The sequence below is a fragment of the Dendropsophus ebraccatus genome, chromosome 14 (genome assembly GCF_027789765.1).
Source record: "Dendropsophus ebraccatus isolate aDenEbr1 chromosome 14, aDenEbr1.pat, whole genome shotgun sequence".
NCBI classification, from domain to species: Eukaryota; Metazoa; Chordata; class Amphibia; order Anura; family Hylidae; genus Dendropsophus; species Dendropsophus ebraccatus.
The window spans coordinates 19,224,217-19,236,471 of record NC_091467.1 but is presented as its reverse complement, the minus strand read 5'-3'; the positions used below and the strand labels follow the sequence as shown (position 1 = coordinate 19,236,471).

The following is a 12,255-nucleotide window of genomic DNA, read 5'->3' as shown; positions in this document are numbered from 1 at the left end:
AGCAAGCAAGTGAGATTGTAGAAAAGCGAGCCACAGTTCACAGAGGAAACATGATGTGACAGTACAGTACAATGATGTAGAGTAAAATAACTTGCATTATACAATGTACCCCCTCAGATGACAAGTGATGAGGCGTCAAAGAGAGTGCTCCCCTCACCTTAAAGTGTATCTGTTGTTATAACTTTCAAAATCTAAACTAAAAGTAGATGAGAGATAAAGCAAGTTTGCAATATACAGTCATTATATTTTGTTTTAGTTATAGTGGAGAACACGGCACTTCCTGTTTTCTGACTCCTGTTTTTTTCTCAAAGAGTATGAAAACGGGAAGTCCATTGTATCCCAGGCCATCTAAACGCTCACAGAGAGCGAGCAGTCATGTGACTGATTGACACATTGAGCCGTGACTCTCTGTACCGGCCGGAATTCCTGTGTTTAGTCTGTTTTTTTACAACCAGCACAAGTCAGAAAATCTGCCTTACAGAGACTGGACCTGGATTTCTGGTAAGTTCAGTTTTGTTTTACAGCATGATAATGGCAACAAAAATAATAAATGTATATGGTAAATTTGCTTTATATCACATCTACTGTTGATTTAGATTTTTAAAGTTATAATGACAGTGACACTTTAATCTTTCTTCACTCTCCTTAACAAACAGTCAGTGAGTACTGTAGAGACATCACCCCATGGACATCAATTACATGTGGTCTTCACAATGACACATTGATTTTAAACATGCAAATATGCATGCTAACTACCTTCATTTCTGTATTTTAGATGAAGGCAGTGGTTCATTGCCCTAATAGCATATATGCTTAGGTTTCTATGGGGATTTGCTCCTACTCTGGACAGTTCCTGACATAGACAGGGGTGGCAGCAGAGAGCACTGTGTCAGACTGGAAAGAATACACTACCACAATTGTTTATATAGTTACCCCCTTACCTGTACACAACAGAGGCTCCTCCGCCGGCAACCATGGTCCAGATCCTGCCACGTGGGTTCAGAATGGTAAGCTTCAGACTTGCTCCACTTTTGGCATCCAAATCAGCAATATAGGCTTCCTGTGACAAAAAGGAAGACGCTGATACAACCAAACTATAAGGGCAATACTTTCTTTTTGGAAGATTATATATTAGAATATATATATATATATATATATATATATATATATATATATATATATATATATATATATATATATATATATTCTAATATATATATATATATATATATATATATATATATATATTCTAATATATATATATATATATATATATATATATATATATTCTATTATTATATAAAATATATATTTTTTATATTTTTAAGTCCCATTTCCCTTTGTTATAAGGAAACTACAGAGAAAACCTGATTAAGACATGTCACTTTAACTGGGACAGTCTGCTGCAGAAAATTGCATTGTGTTATTTCCCTACAGCACCCCTACAGGAAAAATGAAGTATTACACAATTTCAATTGTGAGGGTCCTGAATGGTACAAAGTAGATCTAAGTGGGGAATCCTCAGAAGTGCTTAGTGTAATGCATTTTATATTGTTCTACATTGTCAGGGTGAAGATACATATATCTCATATAAAAAAAAAACACAGAAAGGAATTTGTATACCAATATAAATCTAAAATGATGGGGATATAGATCCTAGTGCGAACCAATCTACATGTTTGCCACAAATAGGTTATGATTTGTTTGTCCATAGAGGATGAGGTGTCATTCAGCTGTAAATCACCTTGAGGCAACCTTGAGGAGACGGACCTCTAAGGAGAAGCATTGTTAAGGCTGATTTATTAAAACAAGGAAATTGAGTTACGGCCGATGCGGTGGGGGCTGGAGATGCACGGACTTCTGGCATCTCGACAGAATCTCCAGCTAATGGAATGACTGCAGGGACAACATTTGTAATTCATAAAATGCTTTTATTACTCAGGCGGAACGTCTCCTTCCTGCTCTATGGAACAGTGATGGCAAAAGGATTATTATTTGGCTGCAGATCTATAGGGGCAGATCAGCCCTTTCTGTACATCTTGGTGTATTGGTCCCAGTGTGGTGAACAGACTGCCTGCCATTTTCTACATTTATAGATGAGCACCCTTTAAAGAAGAAGCAGTCATCAATTTCATGCTGCCCAAACCACAAGTCATTGGAACGGTCCTTGGTGACTTCTTTCCACCCCACCAGCCTTGATTAATAGATCTTAGCGTGTTCTTGTCTAGGGAGAGATCTATCAATCAAAGCCAATAGGGCGGGGCACAGCCACAGGAGATTAACAATTCTTTCCATACTTGTTATTATCTATTCAGTCTCCTTCCCCCAGTTCTGAGCTGCAGCTTTCTGCTGAAGACACAAAAACCTATGTGTGAGGCTTTTCTCTGTCTCCTCCTCCCCCCTTCCTTTTGAGACAGCTGATGTAACTTTGTAATACCGGTGGGTTCATCAGCAACGTGACCTTAGATTAACTCTCTAAGCATTACAAGGAAGCTACAAAGTTTCAGACATGGACTTGTTTACATCAGCCGTCTCAGAAGGGAGGACGGAGAAGGGGGAGACGGAGAGAAAAGCTCACACGCAAATTTTTGTGTCTTCAGCAGATAGCAGCAGCTCAGAACTGGGAGAAGGAGACTGAATGGATAACAACAAGTATGGACGGAATTGTTAGTCTGACCGTGGGGAGCAGCATATAAAAAGTTATGTTTGAGTGGAATACCCATTAAGGTCCTGAATATTTTCTAAAGAGTATTCATGGTCTTACAGTGCTGTATTAACCTGACCACAGACAGCCACATCTGGAATGTAGTAGAATATCCAGCACATAGTTAGGTAACAAATGGGAATCCTCTAACCAACCCTGAATCATAGAACAAGTATATGAAACGGGAAAGACATATTATAGATGACATATTCAGAGCCGCTCACAAGCATCAGGCGTTCTTACCTCTGGATAAGCTTCTCTCCCAAAAGGAGGTGGAAAGTCCACGTCGCCCCATTTAGCCTTGCAAAGATAGTCAGCAGTGGCGTCAATCTTGGCTGCCATATCCAACACATACACGCCATCCTTGGTTACAACTGGAAAGTAGAAATAAAGGAAAAAGATGACATGTCCACAATCACCTGGCATCTATAGAACTTGCATATAAGCCTAAGCACAGGACTTACCTAGGGGATTGATCTCTAGATAAGTGAAGTACAGGTCGTCATACAGGTTAAAAAGCCCAGCGATAAAGCTTGCAAGGACCCTGCAGTGCAGAACAGAGAGGTTACAGTGAGAAAGGCGCTAAGGTAGAACAATGAACACATCTGGGATTGGCTTAGAGGAAGTGAAATATATTCAAATCAGGAGTTTAAGCAAACATTTGAGGTTAAATTGGAACTCCGTCGACATTTTTTTTCTTTCAAACTGGTAAGTTATATAGATTTGTAATTTACTGTTATTTAAAAAAGTTGAGTCTTTCTGACTTATCAGCTGCTGTATGTCCGGCAGGAAGAGGTGTATTTTTTCCAATCCTATACAGTGCTCTATGCTGCCACCCCTGTCCATGTCAGGGACTGTCCAGAGCAGTAGGGATTTTCTATAGGGATTTGCTACTGCTCTGGACAGTTCCTGACATGGACAGAGGTGGCAGCAGAGAGCGCTGTGTCAGACTGGAAAGAATACACCACTTCCTGCAGGACACACAGCAGCTGATAAGTACTGGAAGACTTGACATTTTTTAATAGAAGTAATTTAAAAATCTGTAGAACTTTCTGACGTCAGTTGATTTTAAAGAATTTTTGTTTGGCCGGAAAACCCCCTTTAAGTGAGATTATCCAGGATTAGAGACAACACCGTTACTTTCTTGCAAAAACAGCGCCACCCCAGTCCACAGGTTTTGTGTGGTATTACAATTCAGCTCCATTCACTTCCATGGAAGCGAGCTGCAATACCACATCCAAACTGACAAGAGTGGCGTTGTTTCTGGAAGAAAGCAGCCATGTTTTTCTAAACCTAGACGGTCCCTTTAAGTAGGGGGAGAGATTACATCTAAGGAGATTAAAGAATTGAAAATGACATATACTCTACAAAAAGATACATAAAAATTTACCCCCAAAAAACCTGGAGGGATAATAATCCATTACACCACCACATAACTGTGCTGTCCCTTCTAAAGGAATCCATTACAACCCTACGAACAATACAGCACTTGGCAATACAATCTGGAGAAAAGCTACAGCCCTCAGGCCGGATTCAGAAGAGCAGGAGAGCAGTGGGAGTGTATACAAGTTGTAGCATACAGAAGAATACTGCAGCAAGCAGGGGCGTAGCTAGGATTCATGGGGCCCTATAACAAAAAATTTTTAAGGGGCCCCCTCCCCTACGCACAACACAAAATATATATATTTTGATAACCCCTGACCTCTGCACATTTTCCTTTCCTACTTGATTGCACAGCTGGAGAACAGAGGTCAGGGGTTATCAGTGCAGTGAAGCAGAGATCTCTGTCTTCTGCTTAACCCTTTTTTTGTGTTGCAGCATGTAAGTAAACATTGGGACACTTACACACTGCAGTACATAAGGGGTTAAGCAGAAGGACACAGGCTCTTACCTTCTCCCCTGGGTCCCCCTCCTGCACGGGACCTATAGCAACTGCCTATCCTGCCTCTATGGTAGCTACGCCACTGGCAGCAAGCAAATACTGATAAAAGTAGTCGCAAGCAATAAGAGCTGCAGCAGCGTAGGATAGTCTTCTGTTACTTACTCTTTCTTATCAGGGGCTACGTGATCGAGTAGATGGTTCTTCACATCTTGTTCGGTCAAGCGATCCCCCACGCCAACAAGCAACCTCTGTGCCTTAGCATCAACATCGCCAACATCCACACCGCCCTCATGATGGAAGAGCACATAGTCCCCTTCCCGGGCCGCATAGATGCAAACATAGAACTCCTCCTCCTGCCCCAAAAAACAATAAAGAGTCAGTAATACTGCCGGAACATGTAATAAACCTGTAAGTCAATATGTGCAGAACTTTAAATACTCATGGGTAGGTGCAAAGTTTAACATCGAGAGGGCTTGTATTAATGGTTATAAGGCGGAAGGGGGGGGGGGGTCTAGTTCTTTAAGATGATACAAAAAGGTGATGGGCGCCCCCATGATAATTCTTTAGTAGTGCAAAACCATTAGGACACATCACTACAAAGAGAATCTTCTGAGCATGTCTAACATTCATTCCACTGTGCTGCTTTCCCATTGCATTTGCAGTGTCAATTTTCCAGGACAATTTTATGCTGTCCAGAGCAGGAGAGGTTTTCTATGGGGATTTGCTAATGCTCTAAACAGTTCCTGACAAGGACATAGGTGGCAGCAGAGAGCATTGTGACAGACTGGAAAGAATACACCACTTCCTGCAGGACATACAGCAGCTGATAAGTACTGGAAGACAAGATTTACGAAATTTACAAATCTGTAGAAGTTGATTTGATGTTTAATTTTTTTTAACTTGTCAATGGGCAACAGATGCCATTATATGCCTCTACAATGACATCCATTGGTGGTATGTAGTTACATATTTGACTGACACTACAAATGCAGCATGAGGCATCTGTTAACCAGGATCTAGAACAGTGCCGGACCTAGTGCTTATTGTACTATGTAACCCAATCTGTTGTACTCACCTGCTTATGTGGAACAAACGGCTCAATCAGGAAATTCTTGAGAATCCCCTTTGCTTTGGCAATCTAAGAAAAATTTACATTACATGTAAGAAAATATTGAAATGAATAAACATTGCTGAACTTTAGGATTTAAACTGAGAAGATTGATATATATTATGGGAAAAGTTAAGGCAGGACTAGTAATTTATTCCTTTAAATCTCACTTTAGGAGTCCAGTGGGCAGTCCTACTCAGTGACTGACAGCTATGACTGTATGCATGCTCATATGAGGATGGCTGTGAACCATAAATCAGGAATTCCACTAAAGTTATTAACTAATTTAGAATCTCTGTTAATTTTAGACTCAGGAGTCAAGTGGGCGGTCCTACTCACTGACTGACAGTTGTCTATGTAAGCATACAAATACAGTTCATCACTAGGGCAGCCCACAGGACTCATGATCCCACTAAAATGAGCAAAGAATTAAAAAAAAAAAAAAATATATATATAGTGGATGGTCCTAATTGATGACAGCCTTGTATGATCATGAGTAGAACCGCCCACTGGACTCCTAAACTAAGCATGAGCAGGGATTCAAATGGATAAGTTTCAAAAATAAGGATATAGAGATGGAACTGCAAGAGCCCATACAAAAAAAAAAAAGTAGATAAGATTCTAGACTGCTTTTCACTTGTATTATTTCTATAGTGAATTACATGGTCCACTGAGATAGTGACCAGGTTACACAATGTAGATAAATCATCAGGACGGCTGCAGATAGTTTTTTCTTTGCAATGATTAATTTTTATAATCATTCCCCTCCCCCTCTCTCCTATTAAGAATTCCAGTCAGACACTTGTTTGTTTGTTCCTTATCAAAGTGTACTGGATGATCCAGCGTTCTGACAGCAGGCGGACAATCAATCTTCAGGAGCCGAGCTCCATTCCCTGCCAAATCACACACCGGGAAAACATCCTACTAATTGGACATTCTGACAGCTGAAAACAAGTGGATCCAGATATTACAGTGATTTATTCTAAGGATCAATGCCGAGAGTCAGCAAGGAAAAAAAAACAAGATTTAAATTGCACCTTAAGAAGCTAAGTTTACACGTAGTGAGCACAACATGGTCGAAAACCATTCAGATATGGCAGTCATTCCTTTCATGGTGCCTAAAAATGAAGTCATCGGGGGGGTTCCTTCCCAGTCAGGGACAGGTCTACCAGTCAGGGCCAGTGGCATAGTGAGAAGCTGTCATGGACCACCTTGATTGCTCAGGCAGCATAAAATAATCACAGGTTCCCTTGAACAGCAATGTAGCTTTGTGGGTACAACTACTGTAATGCTGCTGTGGCCGCTAAGCAGGAACGCACCCTACATCACTGGAAAACAAGTTGGCAAACTTTTCCCAATGAAACTTCGGGTATTCCTATAGGACATGGGTCTCCAAACTGCGGCCCTCCAGCTGTTGCAAAGCCACAACTCCCATCATGCCCGGAGAGCTAAAGCTTTGGATTTGGCTGTCCAGGCATGATGGGAAATGTAGTATTGGAACAGCTGGAGGGCCGCATTTTGGAGACCCATGCTATAGGACATCAGTATAATAAATATAAAACAAACAATATATAATATAACCTGGCCTTACTGATCAGTCACACTCCTAGGAATACTAAGCAAAGACCAATACAGATTTGCAGTAGTATAGGCTAAAAGGGTCAAAAAAGGTCATGGGAAAGACCAGTACAATCAGCAGAAAATGCCATATAAATCAACAGGAAGCATAAAACTCTCTGAAAAATAGGGAACTGCATAAAACACAAGAAGGAATCAAGCATCCAAAGTAGTAGTGCTAAATAAGCCAGGGCTCAGGACTTCTAGAAAAGAAAGAACGGTAAAAAAAATAAGCTAAAAATATTAGCAGGGATGCAGAACTATACAATAAAAAAAATTCAATGCCACAACTCCATCCTGGTCTCTTCCTGGAGCAATATGAAAACAGAATACGGAACAAATAAGCTATGAGTGCATTGATACCTGGACCGTCAACAGTAACAATACAACATCCAGTGACGTTATCAACGCTCCATGAATATTAGGTATCGGAAACTCTAAGCCTAGCAATATGTAAAAATTAAAAAAAAGATTCTGAAGAGGATTCTTTGAAAGTGTTAAAGTGGTTTTCCAGGCAAAACATACTGATGAGCTATCCCCAGGATACCTCATCAGTCACTGATCAGCGGGGTGCTACCCGTGGACTGCTCATCACTATGTTTTGCCCAGAAAACCCCTTTAACCGACTGAACTATATGCAATCTATAATAATACAACAGATACGTACAGTGGTTTCATGTCCCAGCCGTGGCTTTAACCAGCTCTTGACTTGGTCCAAGTTCAAGTTGACACCGACAAGTCCGAGCTTTCCACGACGTTTGATGAGTTGATCCGGCTTCACCACCAAAGGCTGGAAGACAAAAGTAACACATGGCAATAAAGAGGGTATAAGCCTCACAGGTGTAAATCATAATAAAACAGATGCAGGAAGAAGCCACGCCTCCTACCGCTTTGTCGTCCCCCCCCCCTGCTCGGTGAACGCCACAGAAAAGGGGCAAATCTGACCCCTTTCTGTGGCACATTTTGATAAATGTCCCCCTATATCGCTATACATCTACATTATATCTTTATTTATATACAGCCACTAGGTTACAGACCACTGCTTTTAGAGCAGAGTGGTGGCCTGTAACCTAGACAACAAGCCGTCAACAATGGGAGGAAAAGAACAGCATATCAGGAGAAGGAGACAAGTTTGCTAAATGAACGTATTGGAAAAAATATTTTTTAATATCCTACAAGTATAACTATATTAGCTGAGGTGGGAATACACATTTAACACACAGTATCTGTCCTATGGGTAGATACATAAGGAATATACCTGCCGAACATAAGATCACTGTATATATACTGAGGCTGAATAGGTCAATGATAGACCTAGTCATCCTTCCCATTTCGGCACCCCGCCAATTTCCATTACAAAGGGGAGCGCTCCAGCTCGATGGGTAATAAACTGACTCTCGGTTAGGATTTCGACTCTGCATTACAGCATACGGCATAGCAGAGCTGGGTGGGAGCGCAGAGACTGTGACCTTTCTTATGACTTCAGAAATGACTGCACGTCCTCCAATCTCCAGACTCCCAGGGTTCCCTGCAGCGGTGCATTAACCAGATTAACACTCGGATGATTACATCTTGCTCAAAGACTTGGGTTCCAGCCAAATGGGCAATGTGCAGATACCGGGATTTATGATCGCACATCTCTGTCATTTATCTGCATTAAGTGGAGGCTTCCAAGGACTCGGAGAACTGGGTTTTGAAAGCAGATTATATTGTTGTGATGGGAAAGGGTCAAATATATTACAGAATTCTATTTTGCAAGATTAAAGAAGAACTTTGGGCTGGCGTGATTTTTGGCAGAGTGCTGGGGAGGGGGGAGGATGAAAGTAGTAACATGCTCTCACCTTTTCTTGTCCAACGCTGATGGTGGTGTTCCCCGATCCTGGTCATTTCTGGGTCTGAGTGGGGACCTGGGACGGGATGCGTTAGGCCTGCTCAGCCAGTTAGCGGCTGTAGAGGGATCCCGCCTAAGCTGCTGACTGGCTGAGCAGGCCTAACACATCACGTCCCAGGTCCCCACTCAGACTCTGACGCAGCCTGGACCAGGGGACACCACCACCAGCGCTGGAGCGTGGAAGATGAGAGCGTGTTATCTATTTCATGCTCCCCCTCCCAGCATTCGGGCTGGGGTGGTTTTTCGGCAGGAGTTCTCTTTTAATTGTTAGAGTGAACAAAAGAAGAAGTTGTTGAAAATTTGCCTCTCTCTGGCATTTTCAGTGCGTTAACAATTATGTGAAATTGCAGCAGGGCCAGCGCTCAGTGTTTTTCTCCCACATAGACTTCTATAAGGGGGTAAAAACGCCAAAAAAAAAAACATCACGCTTATATGCATTTTGGTGCCCCCGCCCCACCACAATTCTTCAATAGAAAATCTGCAATCACATGACTGCAGCAGATAAAAACACTAAAATGAGAATGCCAGGAGAAGAGAAAAAAAAAAAAAAAAACACCAAAAATCAGGAAAAATTGCTGCTTTATGCGTATATCAGGAGTGGGCAGCAGAGTGAAGAGAAGTATGTAGTCTGGCGGTGACTTATCTACCAAAGAACAAATGGATCAGACATGTTGAAACAGGAGTAGCCCTGTTTCTGGGAGAAAGTAGCTGTGTTTTTCCTAATCCTAGAAAACCCCCTTTAGATTGGCCTGCTTCTGCCTGTGCTGGAAACAAATACAATAAAGCCCCTATTACATGGGCCGATCTGGAGGTGCAAGCGAGCGCCGACCTGTCAGATCAGCGATCCCTTACTCCTCGTTCTCTGCTCACTGCCGGCGCTATTAAACATGCCAACAGTGAGTGGGTAAGAGCGGTGGTGGGGGTGCGGGGAGCTGTGGTAGGGGTACCCCGGACAACCTTTACATTGTCTGGCGAACCCATAGGAGATAGCGGCAGTCTGCTACTGCTGCTCCTATTACACGGAGCGACGGCCAGCAGACCGTCATTATCATTTTTTTTCCAACATCATGAAAGACAAGGATCAGCCGACATTGTGCATGTCAGCTGACCGTAGCCTTTTAACACTAGCTATTACACCAAGCCATTATCGGCCATAACAGCCGATAATCGGACAAATCCGGCCAATAATCACTTGGTGTAATAGGGCCTTTAGTGGGGAAATTCATAACATTTTTCTAAATGGAAAGTAGTCAGCATTACGCATTTTGCCTTCAGGGCACTCCCTGCACCAAATTTATCAAAATGGCACAGGCACCATCGTAAATTTGTAGAGGATGAGTAGCTATGCCATGGGGTGGCTTTGCGCCATCTTGCAGCATCAGTCAGTCTGTTACTAGAGATGAGCACAGCAGGAGCATGTTTAAGTCCAATCGTGCAGCATTTAATCACCGGTGGCTGAAGAAGTTGGATGCAGCCCTAGGGAGTCCTGGAAAACATGGATACAGCCTATGGCCATCTTTTGGGGTACCCGAGAGTAAAACACTCCCGAGCCTATAGGACCCTATTAGTGGCCCAACAATAAAAGCTTTCATATAACAATATATAAAAGTCCTGGGAGTCCACCAGCTGTGCCTACCTCAGTCAGCAGCCATGGATGGTCCTGGACCAGTCTGTCCCAGTCAGTATCATAGGTTACTTGGGCATACTTGAAGCGGTTCTGCACAGCAGCTGTGGTACAGATGTATTTATACAGGAATTCCTTTCCGGTCTGCTCGGAGATTGCTTTAGTTGACATAGTGCTGCCGGATGAATGCTACCTGTGACTGGGGAAGAACAACAATCAGGGGTTAATAAGGCAAAGATTATATATTTTAATACATTCTACCGTTTTAGTGTCTCTTCACATTTGTGATGGACGCTCTACCCTGCAGCTGTATAGCATTGCACCACTACAACTCCCAGCATGTCTGGAAGCCGTATAGCATTGTCTGCCAAAGCTGTGGTTATCCAGCTATAATGCACATCATCCCCTGCAGCAGTACAACATTGCAAAACTAGAACCCCCAGCATGCCTTGCAACTGTGCAGCATTGTCTGCTTAACCAGAGGTTCTCTAGCTATTGCAAAACTACAACAGCCAGCATGCCCTGCAGCATTGCAAAACTACAACTCCCATCAGGCCCTGCAAAACTACAACTCCCAGCATACTCTGCAGCTGTACACTGTTTGCCCACAGATCCACTCGTTCTGCATGACTCAGGGATTCTCTGTGTGGTGTTCTGTGAATCCCTGCGTCATGCCGTTCCCGCAGGCTCTGCATTAGGCATCCGCTTGGCACACAGTGACTATACAATGCGGTATCCTTACAGAGACGGAGATGCATACCAGTACATCTAAAGTCTTCCCCCTGACCACAATACCTACTCGCCGCTGAAGGGATTACACAGGACAAGTGAACAGAGAGGCCTTGTTCTTGTGCAGTGTGTGCAGGGCCCTCCCTGTACTGCCCACAGCCTGGAAACATTATCACCCCAAATGAGACATGATGAAGACGTGCATCAGATCTGAGTAATCTAAGTGAGCACCCCGACAGCAAAAACCAGGGCTGGGACCACCGTATCAACACCATCACTAAGTAACGTGACGTACATGAGACTTTACTCACTCCACCGCCCCCTTCTTGAGTCATGTCTACAGAACTTTACTATTACTCTATGTAGAAACCATTTCACAACATACACATCTATCATTATCTATCTCAGGGGTAGGGAACCTTGGCCCTCCAGCTGTTGCAAAACCACAACTCCCATCATGCCTGGACAGTCATGATGGGAGTTGTAGCAACAACCGAGAGCCACTACCTCTGAGGGACTGTTCTTGTAATCCAAATCCACTCTTAAACCAAAGCAAAAGTTTCCCTAAAGAAATAATTGAAATGCAGATAAATGGTTCCACACCCCAAAATAATGATTTTTTTAAAATCTGAATAACAGGTAAAACAAATGAAAGAAAACTAAAGGTGTCCTATTTTGAGTTACTGTACAGTATAGCAAT

General features: G+C 42.6%; 1 protein-coding gene across 3 annotated transcripts in view; it reads right to left on the bottom strand.

Moving 5' to 3' along the window:
• ACLY (ATP citrate lyase) overlaps positions 1-12,255 on the bottom strand; it is a 58,160-nt gene that overhangs the window by 19,738 nt on the left and 26,167 nt on the right. For all 3 annotated transcript variants that reach the window (XM_069953746.1, XM_069953744.1, XM_069953747.1), the window contains exons 2-8: positions 10,839-11,025; positions 7,979-8,101; positions 5,662-5,724; positions 4,749-4,939; positions 3,169-3,248; positions 2,948-3,078; positions 942-1,060 (exon numbers count right to left, since the gene is read on the bottom strand). In XM_069953746.1, the coding sequence (XP_069809847.1) occupies positions 942-1,060; positions 2,948-3,078; positions 3,169-3,248; positions 4,749-4,939; positions 5,662-5,724; positions 7,979-8,101; positions 10,839-10,997 (866 nt within the window). In that variant the 5' untranslated portion in view covers positions 10,998-11,025. The remainder of the gene's footprint in view (positions 1-941; positions 1,061-2,947; positions 3,079-3,168; positions 3,249-4,748; positions 4,940-5,661; positions 5,725-7,978; positions 8,102-10,838; positions 11,026-12,255) is intronic.